This window comes from Scomber japonicus, chromosome 21, assembly GCF_027409825.1.
Source record: "Scomber japonicus isolate fScoJap1 chromosome 21, fScoJap1.pri, whole genome shotgun sequence".
Classification (NCBI taxonomy): domain Eukaryota; kingdom Metazoa; phylum Chordata; class Actinopteri; order Scombriformes; family Scombridae; genus Scomber; species Scomber japonicus.
The window spans coordinates 13,392,960-13,417,306 of record NC_070598.1 but is presented as its reverse complement, the minus strand read 5'-3'; the positions used below and the strand labels follow the sequence as shown (position 1 = coordinate 13,417,306).

The following is a 24,347-nucleotide window of genomic DNA, read 5'->3' as shown; positions in this document are numbered from 1 at the left end:
CAGGTCAACTGTAGATCTGCTTTTAGCACCTTTGTTTTCCTTTCATCAGTATTTGAACTGAAAGTGAATTTTCTGGACAGAAGCTGTATTCTGAAAGTCGAGCTCTTATTGCTTCATGTTCCTCAGGAGCAGAAGTCTAATTGATGTTTGTGAACACTTGGTTTACAAATGCTTTGAATACTTGATATTTGTCATTAAAAACAGAAAAACCCATTTGTCTGATTGAGTTATTGCAACGTAGGTGGAACAACACTTGAGGCCGAAACATGACTAGGAAGGCTGAAAGGGTTTATTTCATAACAGCTTCGTGGTTTTCCTGAAACCAGAGTTGTTCTAACACTTCTACACACACCGTCAGGAAAGAAGAGGACAGCATCAGGCTGTTGTAGAACCAGTTTCGAACCAAAAATGCACATGTCGATTACTACTGAGATTACTTGCTGGCACAGTTTGCCCTCGTTGGCCTTGGAATACATATACGCAAATGCCTTTAGAATATCTTACCGACTATATTGCCATAGACAAAGCTGTGGAACAGTGTGCTGTCATAACCCTTTTTCAGGGACTGTACAGTTACATTCGAAATTCACTTTCCAATATGCAACACTATACTCTGGATTATCAAAGCACTACGTCATACAGCACAGGATTAATTGGTGACATTTCCAAAAAAAGTTACACAATGAACATTTTCTATCCCCAGGTGACAGTGTAAATGTTTGCTGGTGATTAGTAAGGATCACTTAAACTTAGCTTAAAAACAAAAAATGCTGTAAACGGTGACAAACGTGCAACTCTGCAAAGTCAGAGCTGGTGCAGTGGTGCAACTAATCAGTAAATATAGCGTCCAATTCTTGGCATTTTGCTGAAGTGTACCAGATAGGTTTGCTGGCTGCAGATGGATTATCCAGATGACGTCAAGCTCTCAGTTATAAACCTAACTGTTAAACTGTCTCATGATTGTCTGAAACTATTCTTGCCATTTGACAAGGAGCTAAAAACAAATGCTGTCTTTAAAAATAAGGTGTCATTTGTGAAACGTGGAATCTACAGTATGTTGATTCTGTAACTTTTTCAGAAGTGACAACCCAGTTCCTCTCTTTTAAAAAAAGTAGTCATTAGAAATGATAATTACAGAAAATCTGATTTAACAATGGACACAGTTTTCAAATCCACAAACCATAGAGGGTGAGGGTCATCATGTGGAAAAGCTCAAAAGTGCATTCGGGGTCAATTTTACCATGATCTAATTGGTGAGTGGACACTGTTCTGATGGCTTGTCCTGTGATTGGGTAGGTTTGGGATTGGTTTGTTTAAGAGGTGGAGTGTACCTACAGCTGGCTAATGTTAACTATCCAACTATCCAGATGTTGAAATGGTTTCACCACTCACACTTGTTTTTCATAAAAACATATTAAAAACATCAATGGTGTTATCCATATGGAATTATTCATTTTGAATCCCAACACTTAAGTTTAGCTGCATTAAGGCTTGTTTCTAAATATATATTTGAAAAAAAAAAGAACACAACATAACACTGTTTACTAATAAATGTAGGCACCTGTAAAAAAATAAACAATAACTTTTAATACTCATTATACAACTCTGACTGACTGAGGCGGCATCACTCGCCATTGCTGTTGGCGAGCTCATCTCCCAATCACTGTGTCTCTGTGTCTATGGCGACTAGCAGCTCATTGGCTGGCTGGCCAGCACATGCGTCTACCTCAGAGGGTCTGATTGGAGGGTTGAGGCAGAGAGCCGCTGCCCTCGTAGTCCAAGGTGAAGGGCAGCGCTGACTGAGGCAGCACCTGCATTACCACCCCGACACTCTGTGGGGTGGTACTAGTCTGTGGGGTGGTACTGGTCTGTGTGGTGGGAGGGCTCCCGGTGGTGCTGGCCTGCACCTCGGGCCTCAGTGTCTGTGGGGAGAATGGGAGGAAGCCTTGTGCCTGGAAAATGTCCTCCTCTTCTACGGGGTCCAGACCAAGGCTCGGGCTCTGCTGAGGGGCAGCAGCTTCTCTGTGACCTGGCTCCGGGTGGGCCTGCAGGCTGTTGTGAGTACGCAGCAGGCTGTCATGATGTGTCCCCAGCTCTGTCATTCCATTCCCACTAAAAACCTCTCCATCCATCTCCTCCAGCTGCTGCACCCACGTGTCACTCTGGAAGATAGCCCCGTTTCTCCTAGGATCTGGTGACAGTACCGTCACAGGTGCTGCTGACATAACAGACATCCCTTGTCTGTCTATAACCCTCTCAGGAAGGTCGTTGACAACAGATTCCAGTTTCCTTTCCAGTGTGGGCCTGGGTGTGGGTGGAGCTGATGGCGCTTTGCTGGGGACGGGGGTGGTGAGGCGCGCCTCCGTTAGCGGGCCTGGCCATACGTCCCTAGCTGAGCCCAACTCTTCTCCGCTGCCCTCTTCAAGGCCTCCACCCCCGGCCCCGGAGCCCAGCTCTGGCAGGGTGGAGTTGTCAAGCTTATGGGTTTGATTAAATTTATTAAAAACGTGTCGCAGTGCAAACATATTATCTACATCCTTCTGGAAGTTGGCCCAGTTGTCTGGGCTGGGGCTGTAGTCAGGCCTACATTCATAAAGGCTTTCGTTTATGCTATAAAGATCCTCCAGTCCCTGCCAGTTCACCTCCTCGTCTGTCAAGTTAGGAAGTTTAACCTTGTCGTCCGTCCCATATTGGCTGTGTGCTGCAGAACAGAAAGAAACAGAAAGATGTGAGGATCCAGAGCAGAAAGTAAAGAGAAGCTCTTTTCAAGTTTACTCAAACAGCATGCATACATGCTCAGTATCCGTGTCTCACTAAAGCAGCTCGCGCCATGGGGTTTGTGGCCCCCAAGACACACACACACACACACACACACACACACACACACACACACACACACACACACACACACACACACACACACACACACACACACACACACACACACACACACACACACACACACAAATGCACTCACACACTTCAAAGCAGCATTAGAACTAGATAAACACAGCACCCACACTATGCTCAAGCCATGAGTAGTGCAAACACATGCTGCCTTGGAAATGTAAATAAGTAAGACAGACTGAAAAAAAAAAAATACTTAAAAATACATCGTAATAAACTAAACACACTAGCTGCACAACAAGAAAAAGTGATAGCACAAGTAATGATAGGCCTGGACAGGATTGAAATGCAAAGTCAGGCAACCTGGAATAAAACAACTGAACAGCAGAGGAAACAAAAGGTGATCAACAAAAAAACAAGATAAAAATAAGTAAATGAGGTTGCTGCGGAATGGTGTGATCCAGAAAAAAAAGAGATAAAAGAATTCATAATGCTATCAGAAATAGAGGCAAATGAAAGAAAACGTAGCAACAAAAAAAAAAAAAATCAAAGCTGGGCTCAGTTTGCTGTCTGCAAGAAAAGAGATATGTGCCACTTGTGCTTGGCTTTTCTTGTGAGGTCAGCTTTCTTGTAAACTACTGCAACTAGAGAGTGAGGATGCTTTGACACAGGCTCAGAGACTCACAGGAAGGAGGGGCTTGGTCTCCTCTTTGACCACTTTCGATGCTGCTGTTGCCTGGTAAGCAGGTGCCAGAAACAAGAGGTCGAAAAGGCAAAAGTCAGTGGAAGGACAGAGAGGTCACAGCAACTCAAGTGTCCACACTACCGCTAGCTAATGGCCATGAAGCAAACATGAGAGGTATTCTGAATGTGAATCATGATATAATGGCACATGGAGGTGATGACTGCGTTTATTTGTGGACATGGCTGGCAGGGCATGGAGGGTGATGTTAAAGGAATAGTTCCCCATTTTTTTCACATTCTTGTGGTAGTTAGATGAGAAGATAGACACATCTCTCTATCAATCTCTTCTTGTCCATCTTCTCATGTAACTTCTCTGCAAGGAAGGGTTTCCCAAAATGTTGAACTATTCCCTTTAGCTTTCATGTACAATGTGATGCATGAAGAGGGGGGATGATACAGTGTCATGCATTGTCATTCACGTGCAACTGATGCTTGGATGGGTCTCAAGGTAGAAGCACATATTCAGCACCTCCTTACATGACTTCCAATTATACTGTAGCCATGCCATCCTAACAAGAGCTAAAACTAATTAAAAGATCAAATTTGAGTCTATACTTTAATATACAGAAGGCAACTGCGAGAAATGTTGCACTCAAGCAAAGATGTGAAAATATGCTGATTTGATGTTTAAATAGCTGCAGACTGACATTAAAAACAGCAGATAAAGGTGAAGACAGACTGTATGCACAGAGGTGACAACAAATGAAGCTGCTTTAATGGAGAAAAAAAAACAAAACAAAAAATCATCTGTTATGATTTGTTAGCATGTCCCCAGCATGCAGCCACAGATCAAGCGCCGGCACTCCATGGATGGATATTAGTGGGAATGAGGCAGTTTTGGCCCATGCAGGTGTTAAAGAAAAAAAAAAGCCACTGAAGAGAAAACAAAAATTGGTGGATACCTGTGTGGCTCATAGCTTCCTCCATCTTTACCTCCTGATCGGAAAAATAAAAGCAATCGATTGTTAATGCTTTGATTCAAAAGGAGATGTTGAGGGAAAATCAATAGATCATTCACAATGAAGATTCCTTCATGCACAGCTGCTACTCCCTATGGAGAAATGCGATTATTGGATGATCAGAAAGAGGAAGAGAGGAATGAGTATGAGGAGAAGAAGAGCTTTGAAGATGAATGGAGGGGGGGGGGGGGGGGGGGGGGAGAAGGGGGTGGGGGTCGGGGGGAGTCAAGTTTTAAAGGTCATATGATTGGGCTGAATGGAGAGATGAGGATTGATCAGAACTGAGTGGTTTGAAGGGTCGAGGGTTCAATGGGGTTTCCCCTTCAAAGCAAAAATACACACGGTTATCCAGTCAGGTGATAATGACGGTTAAGTCACACTCAAGACATCGATACAAGTAGCTGCTAGATCCATTTCACCACTTAATAATCTACTTTTCCAACAAAAACATCACTTGATGTAACCACAACTGCTATTTCACTGGTTCAGAGCTGGCATCTTACTCAGGCAAGGGCAGCCAGAGCAAGTAAGAGATTTTAGGCTGCTATGTGACAAGTGTTGGCATGGTTTTGACAAGTCCGGCATGCCAGCGCTGAAACACAATCAGTTTTCTCCGAGCAGCTTGGCCGCTTCTCTGCTCCACTTTCCAGCTGTTAATTACAGACATGAAATTTTTATCCCCGGGACATAAACAAATGCAGCCAGCTCATGCCACACAGCTCGGCCTTACAGGCTTAGATCATCATTACATTACTTATTAACCACCTCTATTACCAAGTCTGCTCTTGAGGATGCTTGGCCCATGAGGCGGTGGTTAAAAAAAAATATTGCGGCTGATTATAGTGGTGATGCATGACAAGTTCAAATAAAATCGCTGCCTCAACTGCCGTGATGACAGCATCCTCCAAATAATATCTCTAACACTCAGTGAGTCACAAAGAGGAGGATGGCCAGGATGCACAACTGTACCACGGCCTTATTTTGAAAAGAAAAGTTGGATTTAAAAAGAAAACTAGAAATACTGCCTTGTGGTTGTATGCCTTCGCCAACCAGTCAAGCTGCAGTTCACATCCATATTTATTTGAACTCATATAATATATGTACTTAAGACTTAAGAATTTAATAAATGGCATTAAGTGTGTTTTCACATGTTGGCCAATAAAGCTGATTCTGATTAACACAAAGTTTTAGCAGCCGTGGCAGTAGAGAAGGCTTCAGATATGGATACTATACTAAAACATGGATGCTTCAAACACGTCTTCATCTCCACAGCAGAGAAGATCTATACAGTCACCACAGTTTCAAGGTGGACACTCAAGACTAGTGTCAATATCTGACCAAATGTGAAATATGGTTTCTGTGCCTGAGTTACGGCGTTGAATAATAAAATGGTCGGAAAAGTGGTTTTGCAGAACATTATGATGCAACAGTGAAGTTGATATAAAATGCCATTACTTCATTATTTTATCCTCTTAGACATTTGTGTGACCTTTGACCTCCATTCTAATCAGTTTATCCTTCAGTCCAAGTGGCCATTTGTGCCAGATGTAATGAGATATTGTGTTTATGAGAAAGGGACATGTGGACATTTGTATGTACAGGCAACCCGAAAACATAATGCTTCTGGCCACAGCTGTCGCCGGCGTGGCATAAAAATCCTGGCACACACTGATGGGAAACAGCTTCCAGGAGAGTGGAAGGTGCTGGGATGAGAAAGAGAGGTCAGAGTGTGTATGCATGTGTGTGTCAACATGAAGGAAAAAATCAAACATACAAACAAATGTCACACAAATCTTATTGATGACTCCTTGACATCCACCTGAAACGTTGGCATTCATCACAAACACATGCAGCATGCAGATATGTGCAAACACACACCACTGAGACTGAAACAGATTCACAACAGAGCAGAAGATTAGACTGAAATTATACAGGGAACACCCAACCCACTATAATAGTTACTACTCCTGTCACAGTATTCATTTTAATTTCCATTTCATTATCATTATCTGTTCCTCACATGACCTCATCCTTCAGCTTCAATCTAATTCTTCTGTGTGTAAAATCTGTTTCAGTCATTGTTGGCATAACAACTACAGCTAAACCCAGTGAACCAGTCTATATGTCCAACCATCTCATTATACATTTCAGGACAGTTAGGTAGAAACAATAAAAAGGTCAGAAATTAAGATTTTTTACCTGTATCCAAGCCTTTAGGGCGAGGGTTACACTGCTTGTACCCTTGACAGCTTCTCATCTCCATCAGCTGGGCATGGAGAGAGTTCAGAACGTCCCGATCCACTGCATACACTGCATTGGTCAGCTGCACAAAAAAATATTGCTTTATTGTCATAATGTTATATGTGGAAATGTATATGTGTACAAAAAAAAGAGCAGGATGAAATTGCACGTCACCGCTTCCACAAAAAAACATTCTAAATTACTAAGAAGATGTGAACTTTTATGGGCCGAGGACGTTTTATGACACAGACGCCAATGAAAACTGTTGGAGAAAGAAAGCAGACGTCAGCTTGACTGCAGACAGATGTTCACCAACCTGGTAGGGGTCACTATTGAGGTCAAAGTACTCCAGGAAACCAGTGGAGAATTCGCAGAACAGTGTATTGTGGGTCTCGTTGATGGTCCTCAGGCACCAGTAGGTATTGTTGTTGGAGCTGGTGCATGCACAGAATCCACCCACTACACAATAACAGAAAATTGGCCAATTTTGTCAGCTGGCACTACAAACAAATCACTGAATGGACCTTACAAATAATTCCTTTTTCACACTTAAAAGAGGCAAAAAACAGACTGGATGAATAAAGACACTGAGTAAGTATAAACATTAGAAAAGCAGCTGGAAATGAATGACTTGCAGGCAAACAGCTGCTACATACTGGTAATCACATATACTGTTTTACTCCACAAAGAGCCTCCTACATTAAATTGTACTTCACAACAAGCAGTAAATATACATACGAGTCCAGAAAGGAGCAGTCTGCCAGTGGTCATTGTTATGTGTGAAGCATGTGAGGCCCGGCAGGCTGCAGTCGTCTCCCTTCCTCTGCCGCTTCTTCACCTTCCTTTCCTTCTTCCTCCTGCGGATCTCGTTGTACAACTGGGCCTTCCCGTCTATCTCCTGCACGGCCTCCCTGTTGCACAGAAACGTGAGCAGATTACAAAACAGCACCATGCAAAGATGACATCAGCCCTTTCCCTGTTCTGGTGCCAGTAACCAATGGTGGGAAGATCGGGACGGGGACTTCCAGACGGCATCGCCAATGCCAGGATACGACAGTCTGTTTACTTTCATGTTTAAGTTCTTACCATGTCCAATTTTCTCTGGGATGATATTCTAGCCACCGTCCCTTCTTCCTTCCCTGCCTAAACACACAACAGGCACTGCAAAAAAACAGCTGCTTTGTATTGGCATAATGTGTTCCCAATGTTTTCTGGTGCAAGTTGATCGCTGTGTTTGAGGGATTGACTGATTTCCTCTCTGTTGAGTCATTCTATCTTTCCATGCGACTCAAACACTTCCAGACACACACATATAAAATAGGTCCCTGGCCATACATCTGCTTTGTCATTTAAACTCTATGGAAGGAACAAATGCTCAATAAAAAAAATCTGGATGGACATGCTTCTCTCTGTGCTTTAGGGTCACAAAAACCATCAACACATAACTGTACACACACACATGCTGTCAACTGGGATCTAGTAAATCACGTAAATGAGGGTGAACTTTATGTTTGAAACTGGCATGCAGTGGCCATGCAGATATAGGAGCAGCAGTAATACACAGTCATCAAAATGTACAATATTTTCACACTTGGTCAGTATTTTAGTAATTAATAAGAAACGGGATTACACTAAATGTGGAAAACCCGTAATTAGATGGGAAGAGAAACTCACTTAAATGGATGGAGTTGATCATTCCTGTTCTTCAATCTCTCTGCCTTGTTTCTGTCTCCTTTGTTATAATAGCTGGTGTTATAAACAGAAAAAGAGACTAAGGACCAGACAGAAAACGCTTTTCATCCGTTGACTCCACTACAGCCCTAAAGCAGGTTGAAGATAACACGAAGAGGAGAAGTATGTTTGAAGGTCAAATAAAAAGGTAGACTAACCCCCTCTTTCCACAGTCACACTCGTCTGGTCGTGTCCTCTTCAGATGGCCCCTTACTTCCCGCAGGTTTTTGATTTTGTCTTGAAGTGCTTCAATCTGGAATGAAATAAGAAAGAAAAAATACCATTTATATCACATCTGTTTTGACAAATGCCTGAGCTGAAAAATGAGTATCCTGGAGGAAAGTGTGTGTCAAGGTTTTGCTCTCACCTCTTGGTCCACATAACTCTTATGGTCTTTCCAGGCCCTGGAGGATTGGTAGATTTCTCTCTCACAATGAACAGAGTCATTCATCAAGATATAACACCTGAAAAAGATGCAATAAAAACCTGTCATGCACTGCTCTTTTTGACAGACATACATGTAAGTGAGAGGTGAGGTCATTAAGGAGGCTGTCTACTTACTTGTGGGTAACTTTTAGAGAGTTGGGGTATCCTACAGCGTTGGTATCGTCTGCTAGCATTTCCTCTGATCCATCATCTGACCCCAAGTCAAACTCTGGATCTTCTGAGCCGTGGTGGCGTTTTGAGATGACGCGGCGGCGGACAGCGGACTGATCGTCAGCTTGCAGGTCGATGTCATATATCTGACCTTCAAACTCAACAGAGAGAGACCTGGTAGGTCGGGTGTGGACAAAACGTGGACGAAAACCTGTAAAAGATTTAAGAAAACAAACTTCAGTCAAGCAGCAGTGATTAACTCATTTGATTGACAATCACTAATTATTTCAGTCCAACCTGACTGTTTTTGCTAACAAGTGAGGCTAAATCCAGAGTGCATACCTTTGAGCTTTGTTAGATGTTCATACATAAGTTACATATTTTCCAAGCAACACTAGAGGGCATCAGACCATTCAAAACCACAATCCTGACATCACACACAAAACAACATCCACAGAACAAATTCCAGGACTTGTTGCAGGATGTTTGCCTTTTAATTACAGTAATAATAATAATAATGATAATAATAATAATACATTTAATTTGTGTCACACTTTTCATTCATAGTGAAACTCAAACAGCTAATTAATACTCAACAACATAGAACACACAACATAAAGAAAATAGTAATAAGAGTACAGATTTGTGTATACTAGATCAATCCTAGATTTACATGCACTCACGTTGGCCAGATGATGCAGAGAACTGTCGGTGAGAGCGGCGCTCTGTCCTGGAGGGTTTGTAGAGACTGTCCCCACAGTCACAGCCCCTCTCTCGGTTGTCATAACTGCTGCGGGGCTTCAGGCTGCGAGCTCTCTTCCTGGAGCCTTCTTTTGAACCACTTTTGCACTTCTGTATCCTCCACTTTCCTGTGATCTCCTCCACACAGTGCCATTTCTGTCAACACAACAAAGCAGCAACAAACAGAGACAATTAATTTCCCGTCATGACTTCTTTCAACCCCCCCCCCTCCCTATTTAATTAAGATTTCCAGACATGACAGACTTTCTGGTGTAGCTAATAAGTACTATAGATTTTAATTATATGATAAACTTAATGTCAGATTTAAGGACAATGTCTCTGTTTTTTTGGAAACTCCCTCAGAAACACATGCTTCTGACAGACATATTGGGGAAATCTCAGCCTGTGGGAAAGAGTGGCATCCAAAAGCAGCAGGAAAGATAAACCAAAATGGCCACGAAAAGAATTGGGTCTGTCTGGTGTCTGAAAACAAAGTGGAAACCCCTATCACTCTCACACTGGGTATGTCTATGCCAAGTGCGTCACCGGCATAATTGTGTAAATACATACCCCCACACACTCTCCTACATCATCTGTGTCTTTCTCAACATCCATTCCCACTAGGAAAAGAAAGTCAAGGCTAATTGCTGAAGGAGTGCTGCTGGTTAGGCCTTATATAAATGGAAGAGACACATCTGCGAGTGCCGAGGAGTGCCGTGCAGATGATCAGTAGTGAGTGTGGGAACGAGGGTCCGAACAAAGGGCTATGAGACAGATCAGGTTTCGTTTGGAAGGCTCATATAGTGACGAAGAGCTTACGGGCCCAACAGAGCTGTTATATCAGCGTTAGACAAGAAGTAAGGGAGAGAAAGATGTATTGTCACTTGGGGATAGAAAACAATCTCTGTCTTTCTTTCTCCTTCTCCTATGAGTGCTTTTAAGACACAGTAGTACTGGTGCAGAAGTTCAGGACTGCAGAGATGAATGGGAAATTGAGGAGGAGTAGAGGGGTAGTTAGTTAGAAGCAGACATGGATGAACATGCAGGCTGAAACATGAGTGGTAGGTGAAAGACCCCGAGTACCGCAAGTCACTCACATTTGTCATGTATCCCAAAAGCATACAGTAACAGAGGTTGCTCCATGTCCCTGGTGAGTAACTTTGGTATACCCACAACAAACCCATAATGTTATCACATGATCTTATTCAAAGGACCACAACTGCTCTGTGACAAAAACACAACATAGGCTGAGCTCTCAGAAAAATCTGGTGGGTCTGAACCGAGTTGATGTGGTCTTATTCAAAAGGCAGTAACTATTAAGGCTTCTCAAAACAAAATGTCTCATATTCAAAGTGAAGTCAGGTTCAAGACTGAGGTTTAATGACATTGTTGAAGAACCCTTAAACTATTTCAGTATAATGCTGCAGGAAAGTTTATTTTTCTGTGACCCAGAGGTGAGTTGGTCTATAAAGGCATATAATGTGTTGCTGATCAAATAAACCTAGATATTGATGTATGCTCTTCTAACCGTAACCCTAACTTGTCCTACAGAGCTACCATAAGTGGAAGTAGAAACAAAAATGAAAAGAAGTGAGTACCATTTTCCACATCATTCTGTAAGAAACACTCCACTGGCTCCCAGGCTGCTTGCCGGGAGGCCAAGTTAAACCATGCCAGACCGACCATTTATGGCCTAATGTCATCCTCTCCCACATTATGATATACTTCTACACACTTGTGCACTTCTACAGGTGCACAGATACTCACCCACACTCACATTCATTCACACAACCCAACACATACTGCTGTGAGCTCAACTACAATTGCGCCATTGCTGTCTTTAATAACTGATTGTTACATACACACATTTATGTGGCCATAAAATGGATCTGGGTTGCATTAGACAGTCCTTCAGAAACACTGAAGGTCATTTAACGCTACCTGAAACTTGTAACAATTTGTATTGTTCTGGTCTGCCTGCTCCAAGGCCACATACTGTACCACTTGGCTGTTGGTCTGCCAGAAAATTAATGGGCACACATGAAAGGGGAGTATCAACAAATGAATAAACCACAAAACTGTGCAAAAGGGTCCAATTATGAACCAACTGATGTACTGTAAATGGCAATTTCAGTTGTGGCTCTGAAGAATAGTTCAACAGCGAGAAGAGAGGTCACTTTAAAGAGTGGTACACATTACTGTTATTTGAAGAAACTACTCTAATGGATATGAAGGGAACTTTTTTCTTTTAACAAAGGTTTTCATGGGTGTGTTTGTGGTACCTGTCCAGGCTGTTCACAGGGTGTCTGGAATTCGGCCTGCTGGCAAGTCTCTTTGACCTTCTTGTACTTGGGCAGGCTGTTGGTGTGCTGTGTGTTCACTGAGTCATCCTTCTTCCTCAGGATCTTTCTGCAACACAAAGACACACAATGAGAGGAAATCAATAAATAGATTTATTCACAGAGTCAATGTACTATAAAACTATTACTGCACTAAAATGAGTAGGTTTTTTATTAATATCTTGTTTTATACACTATCACTGCCAGTCCTGTGAGCTTCCCATGGCCGTAGCCAATGAATGGATATGTTACATGGCATCTCTCTGTAGGCTGAAGCTCCACTAAGCCTCACAACAGTGTTGAGCTCCAAGCCAAGCTGTTTGACCTTGGCTTGGCATCACGTTCAGCTACCCTTCCCCATCTCCTCTACCACCGCCACCACCACAAGCCAACCGCCGTATCCTTTGCTCTATTTCTATTTCTCTGCCAACATAGCTGGTCTCCTTACGATCCACAGACAGAGCGACAGTGACAACAAAGCAAAGTACAACCTGTCCTCTTCAAGAGTGGTTGTCTTGCCTATTGTCTTGTCTGATCCTGTCTAGCTCACTGTTCTAGGGGAAAACGGCCAATGTTCACACACTAGCTTGGCTGTAGTTTCTAGCCTTTAGCCAAGGGTGATTTAAGAGCTAACAGTTGCTGTCGATGTCACTCCCTGATGGCTGCATTACGTAGATGATTAGATTTTCAACCCACAGCTGTCAGTCAGAATTTCATAGGCTCAGAGGTACAGTACTGTAAGGTCATGTGAGGATATTAAATCATAGAGCATATCACATGAGCAGCAAGAGAACTGTACAAAAAACATTAGCTACTGTGAGTGTGTGCTGCTACATCTGTGCCTGAGTGAAAGGTCTGTGGAGGCTAATCTCAGCATTTAGAGACAAGCGCACAAGCAGACAGCCTTTATAAACAGTGTGGATTAATAGAAGAATGGATTAGAAGAGCTAAAGCCCCAACGGGTCGAAGGTCACACTCTTTTCATTTCATACACAGCGGTCCAGCTAGTCCTGTCACACAAACACAGGCCAGCGGGAGACTGATCTGCATGAGCGGCAGCCGAGCTAACTCGTTCTTCTTTCATACTGCTGAATATGTGTCTGCAGATGTCGATGCAGTCACTGGCAAATGTGCAAAGTAATGGAAAAGAGATGGGAAGGCTAAGCCCACGAGATTTGGGGAAAAAAATAGGGATTGTGAAGAAATGATAGTGGGGAAAAACAGCAGCTCTATGGGAGAATGTGACATACTGTAATATACAGTATCATTACCCATGCTGCCAGCACAATCTGACCTCAACCACTGTTGGTGCTACCCTTCTTTCTTTTTCCCTCATGCCCCCATGTCTTTCTTTTTTATTTAAAGTTAGCTCTTTTTGCTTGGCTTCCTATATCATGTGAAGACAAGTTTGGTGAGATTATTTCTCATCAAGTTGTCAGGTTTCCATCAGTGTACCCCTGGCTTTAGTACAGCTTAACATGTTAAGTGAACAAAAGCAGGCTGTCAAATAGAAGGTATCATTTTCTGCAACATATATCTGGCAGCAGCGGAGAGGTTAAATAAAGACAGGGTTTGTGAGAGAGCATGCACTGTATACCATTGCGTGCACTACAAAGAAAACAGTCTACGGGGGAAACAGTTGAGTGTTGGCTATAGTACGGCTGCTGCATTCCACTCTGGGGGAGCTGGTGACATGTCCTGTGAGTGGATTGAGTGTGAGCCTTCCAGCCATTCCTCAGGTAACATCATACTGAGGCTGGCTGCCCTTTGTTTATTTTGTGTGCGTCTAGCTCTACCATGAGACTGAAATGTATCTTCCGTCTGTCTCCGCCAGTGAGCGAACAGCAGGCTAAGTCAGGTTTAGGGCCCTGATCATGTGCTCAATATATGCAAGGCCCCTTTAGACAAAGACTCTACTTGTTTTTCTTGCAAATGATCAGATGACCTGGTTACACAAGTGTCAGCACCTCTTGCATGAACTGTCATAATTTGTTAGCCGCTTATAGCTTTACCAAACAGCTCAGAATATTTCAACCTCTTCCACCATCGTTGCCTTCCAAGCTGACTGTGGTCAGGAAACGTCTGTCAGATAACAAATAACTGCAAAAAGCAGCTGTGTTGCTTGAAAAGGGGACGTGCACTGAGCCTTGCACATTTTGGGTTCACTGAAATGTTTTGTCAGGTTTGTGTGACACACAATGTTCTACAATGACATAGATGCGCCTGTGGTGTGGAAAGGGAATAAAGAACTCCAGTTTACCCTCGCTCCACCAGGAATGTGTCCCTCCAGACTTTGGGTTTCCGGTTGGGTTTGAATCTGGGAAAACAAATCACACAAAGTTTATAGAATTCATATGGCCTATGTACTTGCCATCAGCTACAGTATTTTGGACTGGCAGCTAGCAAACATTATGCAAGTTGATCACAGCAAATTCAAGACATTGTGGGTTCAAATGGTCTTTGAGCATTAAATGGATTACCCTGGTACTTTGTCTTGCTCTAGAAATGTTTTTACAATGAGAATGATTTTTTCTTTTTGAGTGCAGATACTGTATATTAGCTTTTGTGGTTTTTATTCTACAAACTGCACTGCTGTAAAAGGACAGCAATTTTGGGTTCAGACTGGACAATATAAGTACAGTGGGTTTACTGGAGAAACAACTAGCAAACAAATCTACGGGAAACTGCATGAGAAGAACCTCCGTGAGTCCCAGCCCACATCCAAGGAAAATCAGCAAAATTGCCTTGACTTTGTGCACAGCTGGAGCAAAAGCAATCATTCTGGCTGTGGAAATTTGCTCAATAATGGGAAATGGCAAATAGGACTGTTGCACATATTATGCACACTATGCAATTACTGTACCATAATATCCATTACAGCATGGCATGAAGGATCCATACAAACCTATTGCCAGTCCTGTCCTGTTCCAGCAGCTTAAGGATGGACTTTCCATCCATGTCTGGAGGGGTGTCCAGCCCAGCAATGTGAAGAATCGTAGGAGCTAGGTCAATGTTCAGCACCAGATGAGGGTTTCTGAAGTAGACACACATTAAGTTTACTTAAACTTCTGAAATACATAAAAGGATGTAAAGTAACAATCAAGTGGCCTGAACAAGAAGATCACATTTCAGAAACTGAGTGAAAGAACAAGATAACAGTCGAGTGCATTCTTGATCCTCTTTAAAATTAATTATCAAATGTTTCACTTTGTCCAAGATGATGACAGAGTACATTTGGAAATGTGTAGACATTGTGATTTTAAAGCTTGGGAACAGTTGAGGGGACTTACACTGCTCCTGGCTCCACGTTGGGTCCTCTTAGGAAAAATGGCACACGGATGTCAAAGTCATAAGGCATTGATTTGCCCTTAACCAACCCAAACTGACCAATGTGGTAGCCATGGTCAGCTGTATAGATGATGTATGTGTTTTCCAGCTCTCCAGTTTCCTCTAGCATATCAAAAACCTGTGAGGTTAAAACAACGATAGATAACGGACCTTATTTAACTTCATTTGAGAACTGACTTAGACTCACTAAGAATCATAGACACAAACAGTACAAAGAACTAGGTAGTATTAAAAGTATTTGGCAAAGAACTTACCTTCTGCACTGAATCATCCACGGACATGAGTGTCTGAAGTCTTTTCCGGTGGAGGAAGTTGGTGAACTCCATGTGGATGGGTCTCATTGGGCCTGTGTACTGCATGATCCAGTGTTTGTCCATATTTGGGGCGTAGTTGTAGCTGGGGGTGCTAGAGCACACAGGTGAAAGGAAGCAGATCAGCAAGTGAACAAATTGGCTTTGAGTTTTAGACTGACACCATCCTAAGGGGGTATTATCATACATGAGCATACATGTACACTGTGTGCCTGATAAAGTTCCATACAAGTAAGAAAATCTTTTATTTTTTTACATGCGAATTATCACAGCACGTAACAGCTACAAATAGCCCATTTAAGATGCCAAAAAACACCTGTCTGCTACTTTTCACAAACTACTGCCTGGCAACAGGTGTCACAGTTGTCCTCTGCATTTGACATGCATCAATAGCTGCTCTGTTTGTTGAAGGAAATATCTTAATCTAGGCAGCCAGCACCTTAGTTGTTTTTCCACACCTCTCTCCGACCATCTCTCCCCTCACACAGAGACGAGAGTCTCCGTGCTTCACTGCGCTCTTGGCACAGACAGGTCATTTGAGGGTTGGCACATGCTTAAGAAAATAATAGGCCCCAAAGTGAAATTTGCAACAACTTCTGGACCAAAAACTCAATAAGTAGTGCTTATTTGAAATAGGGGAATAAAACGAGTGGATAAACACCAGGAGGGAGGAGAAGGAGTCTTGTTTGTGGAGTTGTTCACCTGCCTCTCATACTATTAGCAGTAAAGTAAAGCAGGTAGATCAACAGTAGACTATTGTATGAAGTTGACTTTTGTGTCCGCAAAGCTTCTGAGGTTCAAAAGCAGAAACAATGTGAATAATAAGAATGTAGTGTCTATTTTCCATCATACTACATCATACCAACTATAGACATATATAACCGTACCAGATTCCAGGCCCTGGACCAAGTATCAAGACTTAGATACTTAATGAAGACCTGCTATGGGAGCTGCTTTGCTCTGATTGAGTGAGCTGCCTTCTGCCCTTGTCTCCTCAGGTCTGCTTTGTAAGCAGGGTGAACTCTTCACCCACCTAGCCAGGCGGTCTAATAAGCCCCACAAAGGGACCTGTCTCTGGGCAATGGGCCACCAAGGTATGGGGCCCTGGGCACCAGGGTGCCAGGAATGCAGAGGTCACTGGAATGAAGCCAGTCCATAGGAGAGGTCACACCTGTCACCTGTCACATATATGTTGGTGTTTTGTGGCATTAGCCCTGGATTACAGCAGGGCCTGATGTTTACCCCAGAATGCCTCCTGTCCTGACCTTGCAAAACTTGACATAGACACATCATGCATGAGGATTACCAGCATTCCTTAAAGCGACTTATTGAGCTATGACCAGAATAACTTCCATTCATTTTCTACTCCAGAGACATGTGCCATTCAGAAACCACATCACATCTACGGTGTTTAGAGTGAGTCAAATGCTTGACTTCATCTAAGAGACGGGGTAAAAACACCTTTGGTGAGGAATGTTAATGACATTAACATCAAACCTCCCCTGCTATTGTTGCTGTCAAAAGTACAGACACTCACTTGATTTATGAGGCAGCTCCTCCTTTACTGCCACGCACTCTCTTCCCACCTTTATGCGTTATGAATGTGTTATATATGAAATCTAATGTGAAGATAGCAAGTTGGTTGTTATAAAAATAAAATGGTATCTAAGAAACTATTTGGTCCTAAACATCTGCATTTGAAAAAAATAAAATAAATAAAAACCAATATCTATATCTGTTGGGTATAGTCAACCAACCCCAAAACAAACACCCACTCATGTCAACTTTGCTGCCGCGGTAAACAAAACATTGCATATCACACACAAACTGCACCTACACACGATCGCTGGGGCAACCCCTTTAGTAACCCCTGGGCCTCAGCTCCACCCCCTTCACCCGGAGGCTCGAGCTAAAAATAAATTAATAATGTCACAAAGGGTGTTCCAAAGCACACAATGCATTCCTCTCGTCCCAGGAGCCACGGGGAGAAACTACTGATTGATATGGACGGGGTCAGGAAGTCCTTTGCGAATTACACAGGAGGGGAAGGAGGGGTTGGGAGAGCAGCAAGGGACGAGAAAACGAGACAAGACACTGGGAGACATAGAGGGAAAGATAAATGGAGAGACAGACAGAAACAGAGATATACAGATATAGCAACAGAGAGGTAGAGCAAACAGACAGAGGGGAATGTTAAATGGCATAGAAAGCGAGAGGAAGGAAGTGGGAAAGACAAAGAAAGAGTACTGAGAAGAACTGGCAGCCTTGAACCCCACATCTACTTCTCCAAAACACAATTCCTCCCCCCCACACAGTGCACCCTGGGAGCCTGTTCGAGGGCCCACCAAGAGATGACAGGGCATGTTGCCATGGAACGACCCAGAGTATTGCATATGCAGTTGTGGGAGGCCAATGTGGGCTTGGCATGAGAGCAGTGCTCCGTAAAAAAAGCCATCCCTGATCTTCTCCCTGGTATGTGCCCCAGCTATTCTTCAATGATAAATCATTTTGATTTCACACTTGCCAAGTTGTCGGCACTAGGAACCTCTCAGAAACCTGTCATCACTGGGGATTGAGGGGTGTGCGTGCCGTAATAATGTTAACTACACCAAATCGTAAAAACTCAAATTGGATGTTAAAAAAAGCCCAATAGCAGTAGAAACAGTTGTGTGTGTCTGTGTATATAATGTCTAAATACGGGTCATGGAAGTACATTTTTCCCATTTGGAGGCTTGTAAATCCTGTGTAGGAACCCTGGTAGGTACGCTTGTGTGTTTGAGAGAGTGTGATAATGTGAGCCTGGGTGTTACTTACATATGCTGCGAAGCATTGGGGAAGTGCTCAGCATACTGTGGAGCTGAGTCTTCTGGGCCGTGAGGGGCAGCATGGCTGATGACCATCATCACAGGACGATGAGGGTATGCCTTCTTGGACATGCGGAAAAAATTGATGCTGTCGTTGGTGATCAGATCTGTGAAATAGTCCTGAAAAAGCAGAGCAAACGTGAATAATGATTAAGTGTTACAGGGCTAAAATCAGATCTAGAAAGGAGTGAAAGAGTTGGTGGGATTTGGGGAAAATGCAAAACAACATGAGCATTGATAAAACTTGTTTGAAGCAACACAACCAATCACCATGACATGTTGCTCTTGCATTCCCTCGTCCAGTCATTTTCAAATAAATGGAGTGGGGCCAGTGGGGATATGAACTGGGGCCATTGAGTACACACAGTACCAATCTGTCGAGTCAACAGCTGGCAGCTCGCCTGTGTGTGTAAATGTGAGTGTGTGTGCTTGAGTCTGTGTGTGTATGTGTATACAGTATATGGGCTGTTGCCTCATCAGTGAATCTCTGCACTATTGAATGTGACACCACTTGATGGTGAGAGGAGCGTGGTGCTCTCAAATGGTATGTTGTTATGACAGCTCCTAGTCTTTACTCCTCTCTGGGCTATCTGCTCTCTTTCTCCTACTTCGCTTCGTTTTATTCAAGCCCGTTTCCTTTAACGTGTCTCCTTTTCTTTCCATCTCACTGATTCACTCGGGAGATAATGGAACACACAAATAAGAGAACATAATCTCAAAGGATATAAGCCTCAGGCATTACTAGGGAAATGAGCTGCAGTGAGTGATGAGTTCAATACGGTAGATGGGAAAAACACAGGATCCCCCAAGACCATGAGTACTCTGTTTTGCTTCTTTAGTGGAACGGGCGAGCAGACAACAACCGAATGAGCCCTACTCTAACTTCCTTTTTGTAGACTCAGGAAATATGAAATTGACACATCTAATAACCTGTAGGTGTGACATTTGATCAAAAACTTGATTCTAGGCGTGGTGCATTTTCTGTTTTTTAAATATACTGTAGGTTACACCCTGAACTAAAATCACAATAGTCTTTGCCCAAGTTTCCAACAATAGATCAGCCATTCTACCTGCGGTGTTGGCATGCTGCTGTTGTACCCTGGCATAAAACAAATGGCAGGGAGTGCCAGATTCAGAATGAAAGGGTAAAGGGTGATTTCCCTGAAATGTCAGAAGTGGGTTTGGCTGATTCATCCCATCCCTATTAATAGTCTTTATAGCCAGGCAAGCCCTAATGGCCTGGCGGCTGCTGATTGCGTGCACATGGCAAAGCATTGCCATACTTGTTTTTTCAGTGGTGCCAACTCTCCAAAATCTGAGCCACTGCTGCTAAGGACTCTGGCAGGTCAAAAGGAAGTGACGGTGTCATGGGGAATGCCTGGCCAACAGCTATAAAATGGTCAGGGAGGTGAAGAGTATCATTTTTCCCAGAAGCTTTTGGAGCTGATTAGTAATAAGTCACGTAATGACTTATTCACATTTCCCAACAACATTCTCCCATTTTAAGTTTTATAACAAACTACATGGTCTGACTGTCATGGCAGCATGATGCTGTGGAGGAGTTGTCTGTATACTCTGCTGCTCAATCTATTATAAGATGAAATTTGTGTTTAGCACAGATGACACAACATACATCACCTTTGGCTTGCAACCCAGGCTGCTTTGGATTTTTATGATAGTTGTCTGCTGCTATGGTTTTTGAAGAAACAAAGTCAATGAGTCATATCCTCAAAGTAAACATCATACAAAAGGGCTTGATAAAGGCCTTTCCCTCAATGAACTCATCCTGCTACAGATGGAAAATTAGATGGGACCTAATTGAATGAAATCACTGGGCTAGTGTCTCATCAATTCTCAATGTCTTGGTGTGCCAGCTCCACTTTGTGTGGAATAATCTGACCTTCTCACCCCGTGAAAGTCTAAAAAGAGGAGTAGTGGTTGTTGCAATGGTAACAGCAGGTTAATGTTTTTGGCAGTAAATAGCAAATAGAGTGTCCATTTGGTTATAGACCACAATCTCCTGACCAAGCCCGTGTCTTGTAAACACCTACCCCTCAACTTGTGGGTAACATTACACTTCCATCCAAGTTGGCAGAGGAATAGCAGTCCAAACATTTGTTTGCCCATCTTCTGGGCAGGCCATCTTGAATCTTGACATGTATTCAAACTATAAAAACACCTCATGGATTCCTCACATCCCCAGGACTACGCTACCTGGGAAGAAATTGGCATGGAGCTGCGAAAACAAACTGACAGCTCTAACAAAAACATTCAGGGAAGATTGATGACCGATGCCATGCAGAGCCACAAAAAGACAGTGCAACCACAGTGTTCATCTTCAGAATTTTCCTTTCCATTTTACTGTGATGCTACAGCACAAATTTATTCTGGAAAAATTCACGGTGAGACAAAGAAAAGGAGGAGACAGGCTGTCAGACAGAGAGGGAGACAAAACAAGTGCAGGGTGGTATTTATCACAGGCAACTTTGGCTTCTCATAAAGATGCTTCAATTTTATAGTGTCTAAACGTTGAGTTAAGGTGCGTCATAATAAAGGGATACTGCAGTAAGAGGAGACGCCAGCTCAAGTCAACTCATTCCCTTTAATTCCCGAATGAGAATTCCTGCCAGCCTGGATCACAGCACTGTGATAAGTGAAGTGCTTCAATGTCTGTATTTATAACTGAAGTGGAACCTGCAATTTGTCAGGCAAAGTCTTTATATTAGGTCATAAAAAGAAAACAAATGAGTGATTGAGTTAATTGTCCCTTTTTAGAAATTATGGGAACACATACCTTGGCATATTCTGCACCATGTTTCTCCTTGTAACCGTTCCGACAGACAGTGTAATTATAGAAGCGGGAATTTTTGATCAATCCAACCCACTCGCGCCACCCAGGTGGGATGTAGCTGCCATTGTATTCATTGAGGTACTTGCCGAAGAAGGCTGCAAAAGAGAGTAAGAAGAGAACCGAAGAGGGTTTCTTTTAATAAAGAGTATAATCTTAGACAACAATGCATGTTTTCCTATAGCTGTGAAAATCTTACTTTTGTGTGTCTGCGTGAGTTTATCTGTGTACGTATGCATGCGTGAGACGCATATATTTTTTGCTTGTCTCTTTTTTCCCCTGGCTACACTGCACAGCATTCTGGGACAGGCTGGGCAGAGAGCCAGCCTGTCCCAGAGAAGGCTAATTGCAGACTCACGCATCAGCTCGAAAACCGCAGGCCGTGCTGCAGCCCACAGGACCCCACTGAGCTGCCCAGTCCAACGCCTGCCCATCACTCTCATAGACACTGTCTGATGAGACACGACAGCGACCTGGCACACTCACCGTGTTTGCATTTCTCACAGCAGACAGCCAGGCAGGGCAGTGGAGTCTAGCTTGCTGTAAAAATCCTCATTGACTAGCACAAGTGAATACAGAAAGACATGAATGACAGTGGAGGTGGTAGTGACTGACCCTATCTTGGCCAAAAGTGAGATGACACGCACTGGAGATGAATAACCTGAGAAGTGTCACTTTCCCATAAAAAAAAGGAGAAATCTCCAACACTACATTAGGAGGTATTCAGTGGACAAACAGCAGGCCATCAGTCCTGATTACTGCATATAAACAACGGTCTGTATACGTGAGTGTATGTAACCAACCTGTCCTGTAGCCGGTGTTGTTGAGGTAGACAGCGAATGAGCGTGGCTCGTGTTGAGCTTGCCAGGATGGGGAGGAGCAGTTCTCATTGTTGGTGTAGGTGTTGTGGTTGTGGACGTACTTGCCCGTCAACATGGAGGAACGTGACGGGCAGCACATGGGTGTGGTGACAAAGGCGTTGGTGAAACTAGTGCCTCCGTCTTCCATGAGCTTACGAGTTTTATTCATGACCTGTAGAGAACCTGGAGGACAAGATATAGAGATCAATTATGAGTGTTCATTGAAATATGAATTTTGTGACACACACTGTTGGTACTATAAAAATAGGTTGAGCCAATATGCACAATTAGTTGACCTTTTCTTACAGAATTGTGTGGCAAAACTACTATAATTCACTCAGCTAATAGTCCAGATGGTCATTCTGCTTCTGCTTATGGCCTCTATTTAATATTTAATGTGTAGAAGAAGACCACATAAATCCTCATGCAAATACACAGAAAGACAAAGAAATTCATGAGGACACATGAAGAAAATCAGAAAGAATTAAAGAAAGAAATGTAAAAAACAATGAGGAAAAAATAACTCATATGAAAGAAAATAGGGTCCACAAAATTCCAGGAAGGACAGACTAGGAAGTGTGCCAGCCTTACCCAACTCAACATCCTGGTCGTCAGTTATGATGAGGATGATATTGGGCCGGATGTTTCTGCGGTCTCTCTGGATACGACCCCTCAGGCCCTGAGCCCTGGTAGTGGTGAAGGCCATGCTGCCCGGAACCCAGTCCAGAGACAGCAGGGCCATCCAGGCCAGCCACAGCATCAGCATGGTGCCCAAGACGGCAGGAGATGGACTGGGTAGGTCGGTGAGAAAATGAATGGAGAGATGAGGGGAGGGATGGAAGAGGTCCAGCCAGGCCACTCACTCACACCCGTGTGGCTCTCGCAGCCGTGGTCGACTGTGAGGAGACAGAAGGATAAAACACATGGAGACGTTACAATAAAGAACAGAACAGAAAAAGAAGAATCAAGCACACAGTTTCAGAGTCAAATAGCGAGTTGCATTACATTCTCAGAAAGACAGTCAATGAAAAGGCCAGATTCTCTCTGTAGAAATTCTAGCCATTGATGGTCCACCAAGAAAAACTTAACTTGACCATTCCAACATAAGTTGTGTGCTGACTGAAATCAATACTCACTCCTGAAAACTAAATCCTTCAACATCAACTCTCCTGATCTGACCTGGAAAAAAACCAAACAACCAGATCACAGCAACCCATGAAAAAAATGTAAATGCCAAAAGAATAGTGAAGATCTAGAAGCACAGATCTCACCTCAGAGAATCCAGTGAGTCTCATTTTGTTTGGTCTTTTCTCATAATGCCCTTTTTCCTTCAGTTTTTAACTCCTCTCCTTCTGTGTCAGATAACACACTCACACGGAAACTCTCCATCTCCACTGGTGAGCTGTTGTTCAAAGCCAACTACGCACAGACCTCGCCATTGGCTGCCCACACTCAAACACCCACAACCGCTGTCCTGTGTCAGCCAATTGCAAGCCACCTTCCACCTGTCACTCAAAAGTCACCCCCTGTTGAGTCAAGCGTGACAGAGGGCCGGTGGGGAGGATGGGTCCACACTAGGGGGGAGGGGGTTAGGGGGCACGGAGGGCGGGGAGAGGGTTCCGCTACATTAACCTCAGTGCCACTGTCGCCAATCACAGATTACCCTCTGAGTCATTATAGCACTTTGCAGCCTCTTGCTCACTTACAATGTCATGGTTGGTCATAAAAAGTCTCCATATCTTTTGCCTCAATGCCAGGTGACCAGTGTATAATTTATATGAGTGCTAATCCAAACCTCTCGGGAACACATTTATAACACAATTATATCCTCATGCTGTCACCAATAGAGAGATCATACTTGTTTAGATGATTTCAAATATACATCTATAAATATATTGTCTCTACAAGATTACGTGC

General features: G+C 43.2%; 1 protein-coding gene across 2 annotated transcripts; it reads right to left on the bottom strand.

The window, feature by feature from the left end:
* Positions 1 to 1,291: 1,291 nt before the first annotated feature.
* Positions 1,292 to 23,196, bottom strand: sulf1 (sulfatase 1). 2 transcript variants are annotated; one of them, XM_053342220.1, is made up of 20 exons: positions 23,022 to 23,196; positions 22,374 to 22,613; positions 21,517 to 21,668; positions 18,673 to 18,842; positions 15,802 to 15,952; positions 15,490 to 15,665; positions 15,105 to 15,233; positions 14,460 to 14,516; positions 12,143 to 12,269; positions 9,803 to 10,016; positions 9,084 to 9,330; positions 8,890 to 8,986; positions 8,681 to 8,775; positions 8,466 to 8,537; positions 7,530 to 7,702; positions 7,108 to 7,250; positions 6,750 to 6,873; positions 4,494 to 4,527; positions 3,533 to 3,583; positions 2,539 to 2,701 (listed from the first exon to the last, which is right to left on the bottom strand). In XM_053342220.1, exons 1-20 carry the CDS (start codon positions 23,194 to 23,196, stop codon positions 2,668 to 2,670), a joined length of 2,661 nt encoding a protein of 886 aa, XP_053198195.1. In that variant the 3' UTR covers positions 2,539 to 2,667. The 2 variants fall into 2 exon arrangements, with proteins under 2 accessions (XP_053198194.1, XP_053198195.1); XM_053342219.1 differs by lacking the exons at positions 3,533 to 3,583; positions 4,494 to 4,527 and having other exon boundaries at positions 1,292 to 2,701.
* Between the last annotated feature and the right edge of the window lie 1,151 nt (positions 23,197 to 24,347).